Below are 20,418 nucleotides of genomic sequence, written 5' to 3'. Positions count from 1 at the left end.
TTGGTGTATACAATAAAGCATTTTATTCATTCATTCATTGTATTCAGAATTCAAATTTAACAATTCGTGCGATCACATAACTATTTTAAACTTAATCATTTACTAGGTACCATTTTGTACTAAAACCACAGACGAAACATTTTATTTCAAAATTTGCAATATTGGAACTGTTAAATCGTTGTAAAATAGCCGACGTTATCGGTACGACTGACTATCGAACGCGAATACTTTCAACAACAATAAATGGCTGTTGTTTTGACCAGTGACGTTGATGCGCTTTGTTCTTCATGGGAATAGAACATTGTGAAACAGATGCATGTAGATAAAATCTGGTTTTGTGAAGACAATGCTGGACAATCATGTCATAAGGACATGATCATTGCATGATGAAAAACTGTCGTAGTGACTCTTTGCAAGGCGCGATCAGTATGTGTTTCACTACATAGTATAAAACAAAGTCGCTTTCTCTGTCCCTATGTCCCTTTGTATGCTTAAATCTTTAAAACTACGCAACGGATTTTGATGCGGTTTTTTTAATACATAGAGTGATTCAAGAGGAAGGTTTATATGTATAATAACATCCATTAAATAGTGGAGAAATACTGTTATTTTGTTATGTTATACCCGTGCGAAGCCAGAGCGGGCCGCTATGTTTTTATATACAACGTTCACAGTTTTTCTGTAGTGTATTTAGTGTTAGCATTGCACCCGTGCGAAGCCGGGGCGAGTCGCTAGTATTATATATATAACGGAAGGCATGGTGTATGCTCGTTATCGTCCTCCATAGCTTGTTACTACTAAGTATCGTGGGCGTATGTGGGGATATGTCGGATCACAATAACCGAAGTCAGATTTTAGTAGTTGTAGTTTTTGTCCCAAAACAATGGAATTCCAACAACACAAACTACTACGGAACGCGAGACAGTCTCCACGCACTCATAGTACTACTTTACTCACTTGATCTAAACCAGCTGAATTCCTAATTTTTCTAATTTGGACTTTATGAACTATAATTAAAATAATATTGTGCATCTATTACAATGGTCAAGGTTATTTCAAATATTCAAATCATCAGAAATTCTATTTGAACGTTCAATGACTGTTATTAAACTAATAGAAATTTACATTACAATAAGACTTCCACTTGCTAAGTCAATGATAACGCCGCAAACAAAAAAAAAACAGTAAATATATTCATAAAAGAATATTCGATTTTCGAATAACTTTTTACTGCTCGCCGGATTTAATGGTAAAAATGTGCAATGAAATCGTTCATAAAGATCTTCACTATCGCCCTCGGAAACTTTATGACAACGATTTTCAATTTTTTTATTTCATCGCGCCAATAACTTTTTAATTTTTCCGAATGTTTTTTTATTGGCTTTGATACTGGCCGCAACGATAGCGGTAATGGAATGTGTTTAGATTAAAAAAGATTGGGTAGTATTTGCGATTGTCTATTGGAAATTCCCGTATTTTATAGTCACCTAATAATAATGTGACCACGATTTCTTAACATATTAATTAAGTTAAATAATCCACAATACAAATATTATGTAATATTTTCTTTTTATAATTTCTTGTAAATTATATTCATATTTATACCTTCATGCCATAAGGCCCCATTAGTAAAGCTTTTATAATTTAACAAGATAGACTAAAACATAATTTACAACCTCATAAAAAATCCCCAAACCTAAATAGTAAAACTAAAAAAAATTACTTGCAGGTAAAAGCAACAGCGCCGAAAATGGACCGAAACGGCTACTTCTTTTACGTCACCTCTACCGCGAAAAAAAAGAAAATCAGCCTAATGCAACCTAAGCCTCCGCGCGTGGCGTTTGTTGACGAAAAGCGGCGGTCTGAAGCCAGTGTGGCTTTGAACGCCACTTGGGACGGACGTGGGGACTCTATGACGCAGCGCGGTCTGTCTCCAGCGCCACGCGCGCGACTCTACACGCAGTTGGAAAGTTATCAGCCGCGATATCATACTATACGTGATACAAGTGCGAAGGATAGTGAGTGCAGGAGACGCAGGAAGGAGCAAAGGATTGTTGGATACCCGCCCAGTATGAGGTAAGTGGGTTCGATGATTTTTTAAGCAGTTTTGTGATGTAGAGCCTCTAAGTTATTGAGTAGTTAATATTAAAATGATGAATTTGAATTGCAGTATCAGTTTATAAGAGAATTAACGTTATGTTGTTTAAAATCCTTAATTGGTGCTTAATAACATCGAAATTTATCGGTAGAGTTCATTATATTTGATGTGAGTATTACGTAAATAATCAATAATTTCTATTATATATAATTAACAGTATGTAAAAATAATACCTTGAAACAAGAATGAACTTCAAATGTTTTATTATAGTATTTTAAATAATGTATGTATATTAATGTTTCGAAATAATTACAAATAAGTACTGTCCAATTAAGACTTTCTGAAAAATAAACACTTATTATATGGAATATCTACTCTAAATAAATTGAATACTATAAATTCAAATGAAAAATAAAGAAAATTTCTATGACAATTTGCGTAACAAACTATTTTAAAAAGCAAAACATACAAATAGTTAAAGATTTAGTTTTATTTATTTAAGAGGAAAGCACATCAAATATTAGTATATAAATCGGACAAAGTCGAATATAAAACCTGATAGTATATGAAAAATAAAAACAGACAAAAATAAAAGCACAAAGTTTTGACAGGACGATGCGATAAAATCTTGACTCGCCTTATCTACAAAGCTTTTCACTGGAAAATACCATTTTCCTATTGAAACGCGGTGAAATTATTCGAAATTTTCCTCTTAATTGAGTCTTTAGTGTTTAAGTTACACTTTTCATGTCAATTGCCAGACATTTTGTGAATTAGCTTTACAGGTTTTACAGTATTTGTGTTTGGGGAAATGGTTGGCTCAGAAGGAAAGGTGTAGGGTTCAATTCAAGCATCTACTTTCAGTTTATGTATATTTTTTTTAAAAGCAAAGGAAATTTGATAAAGTACATTATAATTGCCATAGAAACACCTATATATAAAAATAAGCTTATAAAATATATTTATTATTTAGTGTTTGGTTCTATTAAATATATCCTGCTAACAAAAACATCCCTAAAATACTGTAGCGACTCATAGGGCCATCTGTACGACTTAATTCAATATATTAAAAAAACAAGTTATTAAATTCTCTTATTTCTCATGAGAGCAGTTTACTGCGATAAAAAAAGTGTTAATTTAGGTACGCAAAATTTCCTCCAAATCCGTTCAGCTGTTAATGTGTTTACTTGTAATAAGCATTTTTACAAACTTGCAATTTATAATATTAGTAAGATAAGTAAAAAGGTATATTTCTTAATCCCTTCTTAAAAGTAACAATTAAAAATAATAGATATCTATATCGCTCCTTTATAATATAAAGACTAAAACAATATAGAAAATACCACTTCGTTCTTTTTTTATACGTGCGAAGTGACCCCACTTCACCTGATGGTAAGTGGAGTGGGATCCAACAGAACGTCGACTGACGACAAATGATTGCCCCTTGGCAGTCGACATAATTATGCCGGCCTGTCAGGTTCCAACTAGACAAACACAGGCTGGTCCCGGAACGCTACACACTTACATGGGCCACTATGGCGGGTTTTAATACCTTGTGTACGGTGGTCGCTATCCGGGCGGACATAAAATATATCCTACCACCAGTATGGTCTATGAAAGTTTTATTTTATATTATGACCTGTCTTTTAATCTCTATAATAAAATACACCAGGGCAGTAGCGAAAGGTGAAATTTTTCGAAAGGGAACCCAACATAACATATATATACTTTGCCTTTCGTTGATGGTTGAAGAAGAAAATAATAGGTGCTTCAGGATATAATATATTGTAACAAGTCTTTTTTACATAGGACTCATTCGTTGAGGAGTATAAGAGCGACTGACTTTATACAATGCGCAACAGTAATTTAGCAGTGCCAAATAGGGAGTGCCTGCAAATGATATTGATTCCAATTATTCATACTATATGATGCAATATGAAGGCACAATACTAATATGCATAAATGCTGTCTGCAAATCGTTCTAATGATAATTAGATTCTACATAAAGGATCGCCGGAAGGAATCAGGTTATATGGACCCTTCGCCACTGCACCAGGGTATTCAGCATTGAACTATCAATCTAACAAACTTTTCATTCTACAAACTTGTGCGAATAATGTCGCGGGAACAAATTGTATTTTAATGTTATTTTTCACGTCACTCAACATTCGCTATGGCTTCGGATACTTTAGGGTTCTGCACTAAATTACATAATCGGAATTCCTACAACACACTTATTTTGACGAATATGTGTTATTTTCTTCGAGAAACAAATTCTATCAAATTTCTTACCTTTTTTATTAACATTTCTGTATTATTTCATTTGTTGTTAAAATTCCAGCAGCGCAGTAAAAAAGAACTGACTGATCATTAAAGTGGATACTGTACTTTCAGGTATAATTAATTTTATAAAAAAATTGGCGCGACGAATACTTGTACTGAGATATGGGAAAAATTAAGTAAATCATTAATATGAAGTGTATAATTATTATTACATATATTACATTAGGGCTCGTAAAATATCTATTAAATGGATACGCGAGGATCCGTACTGCATAAATTTATCTTTCAAAGACCTATACAATATACATACATGTTATAATTATACAATTATTAATTTATTGTACTATGAAATTTAAAACAGACTCGGTGGCGTAGTTGTATTAGGGTACGGCTGCAGTGCTGAGATCTCAGGTTCGTTCCTGTCGTCGGGCAAAGTTATAAAGCGATTTTTTATTCCGTATCTGCCCCTAGTTTAGAATTAGGTTCGCCCCCTACCATGGGATAATATGCAATCGTCTGAAGGTATGTGCATTACTTGCGCCTCTGTCTACCTCTTCAAGGATAAAGGGCATTTGTGTGTGTATACAATATTTATATTCGTACGGAACCTTTACTCGTGAAATATTGTTACACTTGACAGGTTTTCCTTTATTGTCCGGTAAGTTCTAAACAAACGCAAAAAGAAACCTTTTAAAGTTTTACAAACTTTTATAAGAAACACTTATAATTGTGTTTGAAATTTTCTTAAAATAGTTATCACGCAGGCTGCGGTATACAAGCATGTTTCACGATTCAAGTACATTTTGTTTGCGGCGTGGTACGTCTCTCATATGTGAGAGTCCACCTGTCGGTACCACCGCAATGTCTATTTCTGCCGCCAAGCAACAATTTGTAGTCACTATTGTATTACGGTTTGAAGGACATTGTAGCCAGTGTAACTACTGGACATAATAAGACTTAACGTCTCACGTCTCAGTTATGGCGAGCGCAGGGGAATATCAAACAACACTTTGTAATTCAAGGTGTTGAATAGTGTTTCTTCTGTTTATGGGCGGTCGTATCGTTTACCATCAGGCGAACGGCAAGCTTGTCTCGTCATTCAAAGCAATAAAATTATATATATTTATAACACTCATAGTATTAAAAAGCTAATGTAGTTCTAATTATATAACCATTTATTTTTAGGTGGACTAAGGCCTAATCCCTCTCAGTAGTAGAAGAGGCCCGTGCCCAACAGTGGGACAGTATATAATACAGGGCTGATATTAGTATTATTATTAAAGTTTATTTGGTAGTTAGTATTATTATTATTATTAAAGTTTAGTTGGTAAGCGGCGATAGCCTAGTTGGTTGTGGAACGGACTGCGAAGACGAATGTCCGCAGGTTCAAAACCCAAGGGCACACACCTCTGACTTTTCTAAAATCATGTGTGTATTCTTTGTGAATTTATCGTTCGCTTTAACGGTGAAGGAAAACATCGTGAGGAAACCTGCACATCTGAGAAGTTCTCTATAGGAATTTCAAAGGTGTGTGAAGTCTACCAATCCGCACTAGGCCAGCGTGGTGGACTAAGGCCTAATCCCTCTCAGTAGTAGAGGAGGCCCGTGCTCAGCAGTGGGCAAGTATATAATACAGGGCTGATATTATTATTATTATTATTAAAGTTTATTTGGTAGTTATCGTATTAAATAGTAATGCAGATAGTGCTCATTCATTACCATTTATTTGGGAGTATAGATTAAAGTATGACTTTTGTATTTGGCCGGCTTATGCATTTATTTATATTCATATATTTTATATTCAGAGTTTTAACTGAGAACTTGTGAAATAAGCCCTGAATGTTGTAGTGTTATTTAGTTATTAGTCGCTAAGTCCCAAATTTGTAATCATGTCGAGTTATTATTAAAGATTTTCTTGATATTATAATTTAGTTTGATATCCTATCAAGATTATATATTTCTTTTTGATCTCTTTTATTTCTTTTTTCCCAGCCCGAGCTGGTTTCTTTGTTTACTTCGTAATCTCTCATTTATTTTATGTCCAATTTAAAATATCTTTATATAAGTGACTTTATTTAGGTGATAATTAATTATTCTCATGTATATTGACTTATCATACATGCAACTATGTTCGCCTATCTGATGATCATTTTATTTTTATTTTTTAATCATCATGGGATGGACATTGCGAGCGGTCAAGCACTAGTTCCATCTCTACCTTCACTTTCAGAGGTAAAAGGCATTTATGGCCTTATTCATATAAGATTAAGTAACATTATCGACGTGTGGAAACCTTAATGGATTTTAAAGCAGCTCCGATGTTGGCCTGTTCAACGTAACTTGGAAACTTTGTTTAATAAAATATTCCAGAAGTTACTCAATAAGCCGACTCGACACAGCAATATCGAGGTATACTTATTAAGTAAAATATATTTTAATTTATAAGATATTGTTTAATATATTTTGGTTTTATAAAACGCTTTCGCGGGATGGCATCTGTTGCTTATAATATTAACAAATCTTTCTCATTATCTATAATGCTATTGCAAAACCATCTTTATTGAGATGTATTAAGACTAAATTCGCCTTAATTTTGTATATCATCACATAATTGTACAAACTAAGTATAGAACCTTATCAGTCTATTAAACCAATAAACAGATGCAACTAAAACAATACCGCTCTACTTTAACTAACCGTTAGTAGGTTCGAATCCCGTAAATGGCAATGCCATAATCCTCTTAACCATAGGATGTAGACATGTTTAATAATTCAATGCATATGCTGCGCGGGCACAAAGTTTTGATGGACGTGATAAATATTAAAAATTCATGCAAATCACCCACTCTATTGATATAGACGTAAAGCTCAGTTTCCCGTGCGCAATCAGAGTTGTAAATGAACCGTGAATAGGGGTCTGCGAGATCTTAAAAAGTGACGTAGTACTGAAAAAGCAGCTATGGATTATTGTTATAATTAACTAATGCTTAGATAGAAGCTCATAACATAATATTGTTAAGATTTATTTTTAATGCAAATAAATTAAATGTGAAATATTGACCTTTAAGATACAAATTTCAAAAACGAATATACATTTTTCATATTTATACAAAATAATATATGTTCTGAAAATTGAAGACCTGACCAGTGTTAAAACCTAATATGCTAGCACTAAGGGAATATAATAAAGTAAACGTTGTTTTAAAATTATTTGCATAATTTTCTAAACATTCTACGTAATTGAGACACTAACACGATCCTACATTAAAAGTCTTAAGCCAGGGCTTACAAAGACATTTTAAGCCTCAATATATAAGTTTCCAAATGATAAAGTTAGGAACGCGCGTAGAATATCGGGTAATGAAATAATTATATAAATATTGAGTTAGATTCAGATCTTTTAATAGATAAAGTTTTGATTTCAAATAATTCGGAAACGCTGTAGGAAATTAGGTAAAACTGAGGATTTTGTGACGTAGAAAGAAACTTAATAATAATAGTGTCCTGAATAAGTAATATAAATCCGGCTTATCTGGCTTATCAAATGTGTATTCACTAATAGTGGCTTGAGTACACTATACACAAAATATTAAACGCGAAGTTTTGTTTTTTTATACACCTATTATTTGTTGTATTCTACGGATCCACTAACCCCAGATGACAATTGTAGTGAACGGTTTGTTAGCCGACGAATAGCGAGCTTTGTCAGGAAAAATGGAATGAAAACACAGTTTGAACGATTGCCGAAACACCGGAGACGATTGTTTTGATGGCCTTTCCGGTGTAGGATTCGGAAATTGAATATTTCCCATTTGTTTCGTTTTGTTTTACTTTTTTATATTACAATTTTATAAGGCCAGTAGTAGGGGTTTGGGTGGTTCCATTTTTAAAAATGTACTGATATTTGGAAGACTTTTTTGTTATCTATTCTAATATGTAAAACTAAAGAGTTTGTTTCTTAGTTTGAATGCGATAATGTCAAGAATTTATAAATCAATTTTGTTTTTTCACTAATATGAAGCTACATTACTGATGAAACAGTACAGTACATAAAAAAATATACCACAAAAACTTCTTGACGCGGGTGGAGCTGTGAGCAAAACCTAGTTTTAATAAACTTCTTTATCCAATGCCTTCGAGGTATTATTAGCCGATGGATCAGGTTGGGAGGTCGCGTATATAAGCCGATATATGTATATGGTAAAAAAATGTATAGAATATTAAATAACAGCCCTGCAGTTTTTCATATTATATGTAATGATTTCTTATGTTTACGCGAATGTTAGACTTATAAATAAAACCATTTTTGGGATTTATCGCGGTTTTTATAGTATAATTTTTTCCCGATGTTTCGAAGACTTTGTAGCATTATGATCACGGGGCGGACTGAGGTGTAAGTCATCCGAAATGTTAAAATTACAATATCTATCTACATTTTACGGTTATACAGAGCGTGCGTACGTAAGACACTGTAAACTCATTCTGCGTAGATCGGACCGTCAACAGCATTTTTGTTTAAGTTTGATATAAATGTAGATACCGAATAATATAACGTGCAAGCCATTTTTTTAATGATAAGCAACACAATTCTCTATGAAACAGAAGCGAAATATCCAACAAAAAATATATTATTTAATAGTGACCGCGCGGGGCATATCGCGGATTGAAGTGGTTTGCCAATACTTGGATGAACGACTTGGTTCGACGGTAAATATCTCAAGATTCTCACTACTTGAACTGATCAAAATACGTCTAGATCCTTTACCTTATTTTGTTATATTATCTAATGCCACAACTTCGTAACGAAATGGCTTATGACGTAGATTGCGATCAATTTACTTAGAAGAATGAACCACAATATCAAATAATTATTATATAAATATTGATAAGATAAAATATAAATCAATCCAAATCATTCTATGGCCGTAATAAATAAATGTATGCACGCAATATAAAAAAAAAAACAAATCAAAATTGGAACATCTTATTCGGCCTGTAACCGATCTCGATACTTGTAAAGATCAAAATATTTAACTTTGTGTAAACATTTCATACACGCCAAATGAATTGTATTTTTAATTCAATATTTAAAATTAACATTCTTTCGGCCTGATATCAACTGACATTTAACTTAAAAAGGTTACATTGCACAATACTACGGCTTAGACACAAAATATTCCGTTCAAAAAGCATGCAAGCAACATATCAAATAAAGTGTCCATAAATTCACAAACTACCGCCATATTTCCATTGTAGTTCGTTAACACTTCGTGACATTACAAGGAGTTTCCATTACCGTACATTTAAAACATTGCATATATCTCAAAGGTGTGCGAACATGCACCTGATACTATTCTATATTCCTTTAATTACCTTTAAAGGCAAAAAACCTGTATATACCATATCTTCACGTTGTAGTCACGAATGGTGCCCATAAAGTGTTTAACTAATGCATTTTAAAAGGATTAAAATAAACCTAGATGCCGTGATAAGTGCGGTTGATTTTTATTACAATGGCTACATAGAACCGTGTACTGTGCTCGGGGCTCGAACTAATGGTTCTCAGTTAACAACAGATCTACGAGTTTCGTGAGTATCAAATATTTTAATGATTATAAGGTTATCAAACAATTCCTGGAAGTACTTTTGTTAGTTTAAAAGTTATTGTGTTTGAAAACTGAACACGGTTTTGCTAACCAAATAGATACTATTGATATTTATCTTTTATATAAGCACTGTTAAATGCCTCCACAGCACCTGATAGTAAGTGGACTGATAGTTCGACTGACGAGAACTAAGAGACCTGTTTGATGCTCAAACGCGATACACTAACGGGGTAACCTACGGGCGGTTTTACACCTTATTTTATGTGTAAAGTGGTCGTTTTACGGACATATACAAATCTTACCACCAGCAAATAAACAAAATCATCAATCAACATCATACGTCTTTTATATATATATTTTTTAATGACTACTTGTCTAATCGATATTTCTACATGACCAAAGTTTAATATTTTATTTCGACTCAGCAATATTATTAACTCTTTCTAATCAATCAATGGTTAAATTAGAGTCCCTTATCTTTAAATCCTCTTAAAATATCTCTTCCATTTCTTTTGTTGCTAAAGAATACCTTAGACTTAACTTTTTCATGTAACTATTAGTCACAATTCTTTTCTTCCTTTTGCATGATATTGTAAAAAGAAATGCTTTCTTAAAAATATGATTACCTTGAATTGTTTACTGCGACACTGTATCTCAATAGAATTTTAAATCCACGAATATCAGTCATAAAATTCAAAATTCAATGCAATTACTTTCATTTTTAATACCTTATTTATACCGGCTTTCATTCGAGAGGTCTCGATAATGATCAGAGCAAGTCTAAGCCGAATGGTTACTTCGCAAGCCGTTTCACCAACAATAGCCGATGAGCCACTGAAAAGGTTTTCCAATTTAATGAGATCACCGTGGTTCGTATGACGCCCCTATATTCTTTTGAAATGTTATTCAATACAAAATTAAGAAAGTTTTGTGAATACATTTTTGTGTAAGGGCTTTTAATGGTTAATTATGCTCTGGATGATATGGAAATGATATATTATCGTAAATATGGAGATAATAGAATAGAGTATTGAAGATCTAATTATAAAAAAAAATGGTGCTTTGCATTATTAGATAGTCTACTTTGCAGCCTTCATGGTCACGGGGGCGACTGAGGCGTTGTCCCAAAAACCGCCTGCCAAACTTCAAGATACAGTAAGCTCTGCGTAAATCGGACCGCCAATAGCTAAAACGTTCTTTTTTTATTGTTTAATTGTAAAATGTAGGTAGATGTAGTAACTTTGACTTTTTGAACGACCAATAACTCACTCCCCGAGACCATAAAGTCATCGAAATGTCATGAGAATTATGTAATTAAAAAAAACGCGATAAAATCCGCAAAATAGTTTTATTTCAATATCTAACATTCGCGTAAACATAAGAAATCCTTAGATACTCTAGACAAAACACCTAACTTCTTACAATTATACAAGTCCGTGCTCACTAAATCACTTATTTATTCTTTTTACCACCATTTATCTCAAGTGAGCATTAATCAAACGTTTTGTCCAATCCTTACAAATTTACATGTTTTCTGTGAAATTTATAACGAAATAAAAGGCAGTTCATATAATAAATCGAGTTTTAATAGCTCGGTGCCGATTTACGAGCGCCGGAGGTCACTGGGCATATTTTTCAAAGTTACACAAGACAATTTCGCTTTTAACCGATGTAAATTCGCTTTAATAATGCTTCAAAGTGATGTCTACCGGTTTTTAAGGGCCAGGACTTTTGGTTTATAAATTTACATGCTTTTATCAATATTTTAAAACAGTATGATGATGATTTTTTTTGCAAAGTGAGTCCATTCCACTTAATAGTGCAGTGGTAGCCAGATTTAACATCGACTGATGAGAAACAATTATCTTATGACGATTTTTCAAAATTTAAAAGATAAATATGAGCAGTAATTGTCTGAAACCTATAATATCTTATATTCTCTTATTTTTTATGCATATTATATACTATAGATTCTTTAGTATTTTGGGTTTCCAAAAAGTGTAGATCAACAAACAGTTATTTTCCAGCAATTGTAAAACAAAAAGGTTCGCTGTAACCATTTTTATTTTAATATAATATATTCCATTAAAACTCTCCAAAAATGTAAATATACCGAAAATTCTGCGCCTTAACAGTAAAGTGAAGATAATTTAGCCTTTCGACCTTGTAAATTCCCCTTAATAACACGTCGAAGCGACGTTAAACTGCCTTCTTTTAAAAGAAAATCGTGATTCCCTTTCAAAAGGGCCCTTTTTCGGAATTTATGATAGTGACTGTCAAATTATATTCTCCAGTTCATAATAAGGGATTTTGTAATGTGTCATTTTTGTAATGATTTCTTATGTTTACGCGAATGTTAGACATTGAAATTAAACTAATTTTCCGGATTCTATCGCGGTTTTTTGTTTTTTATTTTTCTCCCGACGTTTCGAAGACTTTGCAGCCTTCATGGTCACGGGGGGTCCCCGATATTTCGAATTTCAATGTGTCATTTTTGTTAACTTTAGAAAATATTTTGTCATGCCATTTTCTCATTTTGAGTTAACATTTTGCTGTTGATAAAATATATTTTATATCCACCCGGATAGAGACACCGTACACAAGGTTTTAAAATGTTTCAGGATTAGCCTGTATATATCCGGTTCCAACAGACCGGCATAATTGTGTCGACTGCCGAGGGGTAATCATCTCTCGTCGACATTCTCACGCTCTTCATCGCACTTGCCATCCTGAGACATGAGATATTAAGTCTTATTATGTCCAGTAGTTACACTGGCTACAATATTCATCAAACTGGAACACAACAGTGACTACACTCTGCTGCTTGACGGCAGAAATAGACATTGCGGAACCTACTCTGGCTGACTCTGAGTTCAGGACTTGTTTAATTTTTGAGATACTTATGCTGGCGCGGGAAAGTACTCTGTTGCATCTGATTTTAAAAGCAGTCAATATTAAAGAAAGGGCAACCAGAGAAGACCCGTATACCTTTATACATATTTGATGTGCAAAATAATATAAAATCACCTTTCACTTTACCGACAGGAATAAAATTGAAATACACCTTTATAAGAACCAACCTCTATCATTATTTGACATGACCAGCCTTTATGTTACATCATGCCTAGTTCATAGCTCGCTTTACATCATGGAAATGATATGGCATTTTAGACCTTATGTTTAAAGTTTTGAGTGATATTTTTGTATAGTATATTCAAAGATTGCTTGATTAAATGTCTTAGGCTAAATAGTTCTTTACATGCATAATTTTCCTATCTATGACGCAATGAATGAGGAGCCACTGGTGTTAAGGATATCCTTGGTTCGATAGCCGCAGTAAAAAAAGATAAATAATTAGGTCCTGGGTATCAGGAGGTCATAAGAGGTCAGAACTATACATTACATAAATTTTATTATATTTCACATTCTTTAATTTCATATAAAATATTTCTTACGTATAAGAAATTGTTAGTTAATTAGAGATGTCGTCAACTTGATAAATCCTGCTAAGGTCCATAAAGTAATTAAAAAGTTAAATTGGACAAGGGAATCGATACAGGGCTGAATTTAATTTAACCAATGTTGAATCATCGGCTACTTTAGGCGTTATTTACCGTTCAGTTTATTTTATTTAACACTAGCTTTTGCTCGTGGCTCCTCTCGCATGAAAAAGTTTTTCTGCGATAAAAGTCCCACTTTATATATTCCCGAGATAAAATAGTACCTATACTGTAAGTTTAACCTCTAGCAATATATCGGTTAAAACTGTATTCAATTCCACGGAGTATTTTTTGCGTGATGCGTGTACAAACATACATACAAACAAACATTCTAAAACCTGATGTTTTGGCCTCAGTTGGTCTGAAAAGACTCGCCCATATTAGTTTTTTACAATATCTATAATATAAACATCTGCTTTTTACAATTTTATTATATTTAATGATTTTAATTTATCTATAAATATCTACAAAATGATGCATACTAACTATACTTTGGTTGACAGTAAAAAAAATGTGGATGTACAGGATTAATTTTTGACAGGGGGCAGTAAGTAGTAGGTACCAAGGGATACCTTAACCCTTAGCGGCATTTAGTTTTTGTGGAAAATGTCTTCTTTTCTGCTAATATATTTTATTAAATATCTAATACAAAATCCAAAAATTATGACCAATTTGAGAAGTCTTTGACTACACCACACCATCTTAAAACCCTTAGAATTGACTAAAAACTCACACAAACTACTTAACCTACAAATCGACAGCCTCTCAATCCACTACAAGACCAACAACCTACTCAAATTTCAATATAATACCTATTCATATCTCACGAGTGACATGTGCCTTGTAATTATCATCCACGTCACTGTCCACAGACAATTGACGTACTAGGATACCTGATATTCGTATACTATGGCTTCCTTGTTATTGGGTACGATTGATTGGTTTTTGTTACACGTGTCTAGAGAGGCGGTTAATTGCATTGACGTTGTTATGATGTTAATGATACTTTTTATATAATACTAGCTTTTGCTTGCGGCTTCGCCCGCGTGAAGGATTTTCCGGGATATTTTTTTTCTGACTCAATAATATGTATCGTTATATTATGACCAAATTACGCAAAATCATTATAAATTGTAGCCTATGTATTATTCTGATATATAACCAATATTACTGTAAAGTTTCATCCGAATCCGTTCAGTAGTTTTTTCGTGAAAGAGGAATAAACATACATACATCCATCCTCACACTTTCGCATTTATAATATTAGTAGGATAACTTATGTTTATGAAGACCGATAATTAAATGAGAATGTTAAAACAATTCTGCCGTGTTAATCGAAAGGCAGTAAATCAGAAGAGGTTCTGCTCTATTACATGGTTATCTAGATTATCTTATCGCTCTTACTGCTGTTTATCAAACAAGAAAATGTATGTATGTAATTACACTAAAGGTACTGGGGATATATTTCATTATACTTATAGTTTACCAATTTGTTTCACTTCAGATCAAGTCATTCGTAATTTTTGTCACCGTCGTCTCAAATGTTAGATACAACTGCTTTTCACAATTTTGTTAGTCACGTTTCATGACAAAGCACATTGCAAACTGATTACTTTGATTAGATTCTATTCGAAGTTAAAAGTCTGTTTTTACTTAAAAGTTTTTAATCAGTGTTTTTTTTATATGTGGGCAATGTGAGCCCACTGAACTTGATGTTTAATGGAGTGGAGTCCAATAGAATGTCGACTGACGAGAGATGATTGCCCCTCGGCAGTCGATACAATTATGTCGGCCAGTTAGAATAAGATATACACAGGGTGATCCAGGAACACGACCCACTTACGTGGGCCACTGGCAGGTTTTAACATCTTGTGTAACATGCTCACTATCCGGACGGATATAAAATATATCCTACAAACAGTTTTTTTTTTCTTACGCTCTGATTCCTACAATTATTCCACGAATAGAAAGCTATATCACCCCAAATTCTTTAGGCGACTTTTTATTCAACATATTCATGCCTTTCGCCTTCTACATATTCACGCCATATTTATTTTCGAAGGGCTAGCCAGATAAGCCCAACTACTTTACCCCCTTTTAGCCGTATATATAGTCCCATGACGCGATAGCGAGCAAGCCCATGGTAATAAGCCATACAGGGCATAATTTCCAGACTCCATAATACAGACCAGAAAATCCCAAACCGGGATTTGAACTTGCAACCTAAGAGAGGTTCTCGTACCGCGCACAAAATACTACTACGCCACCTAAGCAGTTGAGGAACTTTTTTTTGATACCGAAATTTACCGCGGACATATTTTAACACAAACGAAGCCACGAGCAAAAGCTGGGTTAAAGTATAAGAGGCCCAAAATTCATGGTGCCAGTAATAGGGTCTTCAACTTTATTAAACTTATTTTATTCGTTTTATCGTATTCGATTGTCGAAGTTGCGATAGCGCTGTTAAAGAACAGATTTAAGAAATTCCCCCAAACTTTTATGTTGCCATCAAAGACTTTCATTCTTTAACGGCTTTCGTATAGATCGTGGGAACTGATGTATCTATAGGGATTATCTAGAATCGGTTATCTTATTGGATTATGGTTTTAGGAAGTGTATTAAAAGCAGCAGTTGCAACTTTCTTCATGTTTATCCAGAAAATTCGAGATCTGACAAAAAAAAATGGGTTTAGTAGTGCTTGAGCTTAGCGCGGTCAAACAAACAAATTCTTCACTTTAGCCAACTCACTCGCTTTAGCCAAGCACCACCAATCACCGTTACACCAATAATCACTTCCAACCCCATCAAACTCGCAAACGAGGTAACCCGTAAGTAAACTCGAAACTAATCGTAGGTAATTTATTAGCTCGTCGGCTTGTATTTATTCATCTCGTGTCTGAGATTACACTGCGACCAAGTTTTATTAGAAACGACCAAGTTACTGTACCCGCTTCACTTCGACACAGTTGCGAAGCAGTGCCGCAAGTAATACTCGTATGTAAAACATATTATACATTTAATGTTTTCTAATGCGCAAAGGCGCGGCGTCTTGGTGGATAGTTTGTAATTGAATGACTAGACGAGCATTACATAGAACCAGCTTATGCCTGGCTCCAGAAGTGGTGAAAAGTTTTTTTTAGGAAAATGCTGATGGTAGGAAATATTTGATATTCGCCCGGATAGCGAGCACCGTACACAAGGTGTTAAAACCCGCCATAGTGGCCCACTTAAGTGTGTCGCGTTCCGGGATCAGCCTGAGATTATCGGGTCCCAACAGGCCGGCATAATTGTGTCAACTGCCGAGGAGTAATCATCAAAAAAATAAATAAAAGAGCAAGAAGCTTACTAATAGTTCTAAAAGCGTTTTTACATTCCAAAATATCATTAGTACTGGAATTTGTACCCTAAGCGGTCATAGTACATACATACATAACATCACGCATTTATCCCCGAAGGGGTATGCAGAGGCGCAACTAGGGCACCCACTTTTCGCCAAGTATGTTCCGTCCCATAATGTGATAGGGGGCGAGCCTATCGCCATATCGGGCACAAATTCCAGACTCCGGGCTGATACTGAGCAGAAAAACCCAAATATCACTTTGCCCGACCCGGGATTCGAACCCAGGACCTCAGAGTGCTATTGTACCGGACATGCAATACAACTACGCCACCGAGGCGGTCATAGTGACGGGCTATTAAATAAATTAGGATTCAGAAACTGAGTTATAGTGTAAATTTTATTATAATCTGCTTTACTACCCCCGACGGCTCTGTGACGGTACAGTCGAATACAATCTACCCTTGTGACATACAAACGCCGTACCCATACATTTTTAATGCTAGTACCTTAGCGTAATACGTTTTATGGAATAAGAATTTCTACTCTGAAACGGAATATGTAAGTGTTTTGTTCGCGTATATTTTTATCGAAAGTAGCTTTAAAAGATGATAGTAGGGACTTAAAGAAGAGTGTTAGACTTCATACATATAATGTAATGTTTGATCTGGTATCGAATTTGAAGAAACAAGGTCGAGAAGTAAATTATTTATGCGATTATGGATTCTTTTTAGTAATAATAATATTTTCATATTAGCTCATCATCACATAAAATGTTAGTATCATATTATAGTACATAAAATATATAAAGCACATTAACGCAGCGATGGCCTAGTTGGTTGTGGAACGGACTGCCGAGACGATTGTCCGCAGGTTCAAATCCCAAGGGCATCCGACTCAGACTTTTTTAAAATCATGTGTGTATTCTTTGTGAATTATCGCTCGCTTTAACGGTGAAGGAAAACATCGTGTGGAAACCTGCATATCTGAGAAGTTCTCTTTAGGAATTTTGAGGGTATGTGAAGTCTATCAATCCGTACTAGGCCAGCGTGGTAGACTAAGGCCTAATCCCTCTCAGTTGTGGAGAAGGCCCGTGCACCAGCAGTGGGACAGTATATAATATAGAGCTGGTATTTTATATATAAAATATGTCAAAGAGCATGGCGCCTAATGTAGGCAAGGCCTTTATTTCAAGTCACCGGTTTGCCACCTCTTGGAATTCGCTTTGACTATAATTTCTGTCCGATATAGCGAGGCTAAGCACTTATCATATTGCATGAAGAAAATAATATGATTCAACCAAATATAGTAGTTCAGCGTCGACTACTCTTTTTATGATAAAGGTTTGAATTTAAGTTAAATCCCAAATCTCTACTATAATAATTGACGACATGAAATGCACAGAGCCGCTTTGTTTTAAAACATCCATTATTGAAGTTGGCAAACAAAAGCATTTTGTCAAGTTACTTCGGCAAGTAAAAGTAAAGAGGTCGTCATAAATCAAAGAAAAGTTGAAGAAAAAGAAAAGTATTCGCTTTCACTATGAAAGCGGTTCCTTTGAACTTTGTACAAGTTGGGGTTTATTGGGAGTCGTTAATCAATTTCTTTATTCATTAAACTAGTTAAAAATGACAGGGTCTAAGTTTGAAGGATCTGTTTTTTAATGAGATATTCTGGAGAAAGCGTCTAGATATTTAGGGTTTATCGCACAACTTCTTGAGTAAAAGTCACAAAGATGTATAAGCTGACCAAATACAAAAGTCTAATCTAGGCTCCCAAAGATATGATAATAAAGTTAGTACATACATTAGCTATTCTGCCTAATAAAATTTACTTGAATCTTGTAAAACAGGTCCACTTTTTAATAAATAAATAATAAAACATACTGAATATTAGATAAGGTTTGAAGCTAGTACTTTTAAATTAGATACATCTATGCTTTCATTCAATTAGATATTAAATAATAATGTTGTGAATTTTGCAAGTTTACCTTAACACTTCATCACACTTTTAGCATGAGATATAAATAAGTGACTGTACTAAATTCACCAACTACGATTTGCAACACAACTTTCGTACAAATTATATTTTGAACACTTACGCTTTTCAACCCCAAAGGGGTAGGCAGAGAGGCAAGTATTGCACCCACTTTCCACCTTGAGTATTTCGCCCCATCATATGGTAGGGGGCGAGCCAAATAGGGCACAAATTCCAGTTTCGAAGCCGATATGAATACAAAAAAACCAATATTCCTGCCCGACTATCGAACCCGAGACCTCATCACTACAGTCGTACCATAATACGCTAGCGAGACAGCCACTACGCCACCTAGGCAGTCAGTAAATTGTATTGTAAAGTAAAAAAATTGGGCCGTGAAACGCAGACGTATGAGTGCATTAAAAATCTTTTGTGCGAGCCGAAAACATTGTTTACGGCCCACGTTTGCAATTTGAAAATATTTTTAATTTACCGCTACCGGGTACAGAAGAGCTTTCATTATAAGTGCTAGCTTTGAAGTCGGTAGACATATACCTCTTGTTCGTTGTGCTGGGTTTTGCCGTGAGTTTAATTGCTATGCTTTTGGTTAATGATATTAGTATTTTGCTGACCTAAGTTTGGAGGAATGTAAATTGCAATCTGGAATTCTAAGGTAAAATTTTCAGAACTGGAAATAATATTAATATTGGTATGTTTATTGAAAATTATTTTGAAAAACTGCCTATCAAATGCCAAAACTAAATTGTCCATACAATGAAGTAGGTCAGAAAATACATAAAAATATATTTTGTGGGAACGAGTCGATGGTCCCGCGGGACGCGTTCGGCCCTTTCCTGATTTATCGTCAACTTTTCCTTTGCACGCATTATGTGTAGTTGGCAAGTTTCATAATGCAGACCCAAAAACAGGAAGTCCCGGCGTTTTCAATATACTTTATTGTACGGCCATTTCCTACAATGGTGATGCTATTCCACATTTACACATACATCATCTTCTTTTCTTTAATGAGATAAGCGTGTCACTCGCTTAGTGGTAAAGCCTTGTCTGTAAACAAAAGCATAATTAATAGAATTAAAAAGTACAGGATATTGCGCTTGCCACTTATATCCTTATATCTAATTACAGCCAAGGATATGCATAAAACCAGACTACAAGATGACTTCCAAAGTTCGGTCAAACTTTCGCGTGCAAGATGCTTTGAATCTAGAAAAGCCATATTATTCCTTTTACATTTCTTAATGTTTTCTACATCAATATATATTTCTACATCATGAGCTTCAACACCATCACATCTAACATACAAGAAACCTATTTACATATAACTTGTCACAACGTGTTCAGAGCAACTGAGCGCAATTAACAAGCCGTAGTTTTTTTTTTGCCGTCGACAGATGTGACCGTGCCTCGCCCATAAATCCACAAATTGGCCCGGTGGCAGCCAGATTTTTTTGTTCCCGATACGATATTTCACTACGCACATTTCGTTTATGACGCGATCTGATTAATATGTCTGCGAGAGACTAAATGGTTTCATTGTTCTTTAGGTTTGTTTTTGCTAATCTCTTTTAAATTGATTTAGTGTGTTTTAAGTTGTCA

The 20,418-nt window shown here is 34.4% G+C and overlaps 1 protein-coding gene across 1 annotated transcript in view; it reads left to right on the top strand.

Annotated features, from left to right (window-relative positions):
• The first annotated feature begins 1,735 nt into the window (after positions 1-1,735).
• Positions 1,736-20,418, top strand: part of LOC115446964 (kinesin-like protein CG14535) — a 229,331-nt gene continuing 210,648 nt past the window's right edge. Inside the window, exon 1 of the mRNA XM_037442460.1 lies at positions 1,736-2,076. Coding sequence (XP_037298357.1) covers positions 1,751-2,076 — 326 coding nt within the window. The 5' untranslated portion in view covers positions 1,736-1,750. The remainder of the gene's footprint in view (positions 2,077-20,418) is intronic.

This window comes from Manduca sexta, chromosome 24 (assembly GCF_014839805.1).
Source record: "Manduca sexta isolate Smith_Timp_Sample1 chromosome 24, JHU_Msex_v1.0, whole genome shotgun sequence".
NCBI classification, from domain to species: domain Eukaryota; kingdom Metazoa; phylum Arthropoda; class Insecta; order Lepidoptera; family Sphingidae; genus Manduca; species Manduca sexta.
Note: the sequence above shows the minus strand (reverse complement) of the source record. Positions and strands in the feature narration are given on the sequence as shown.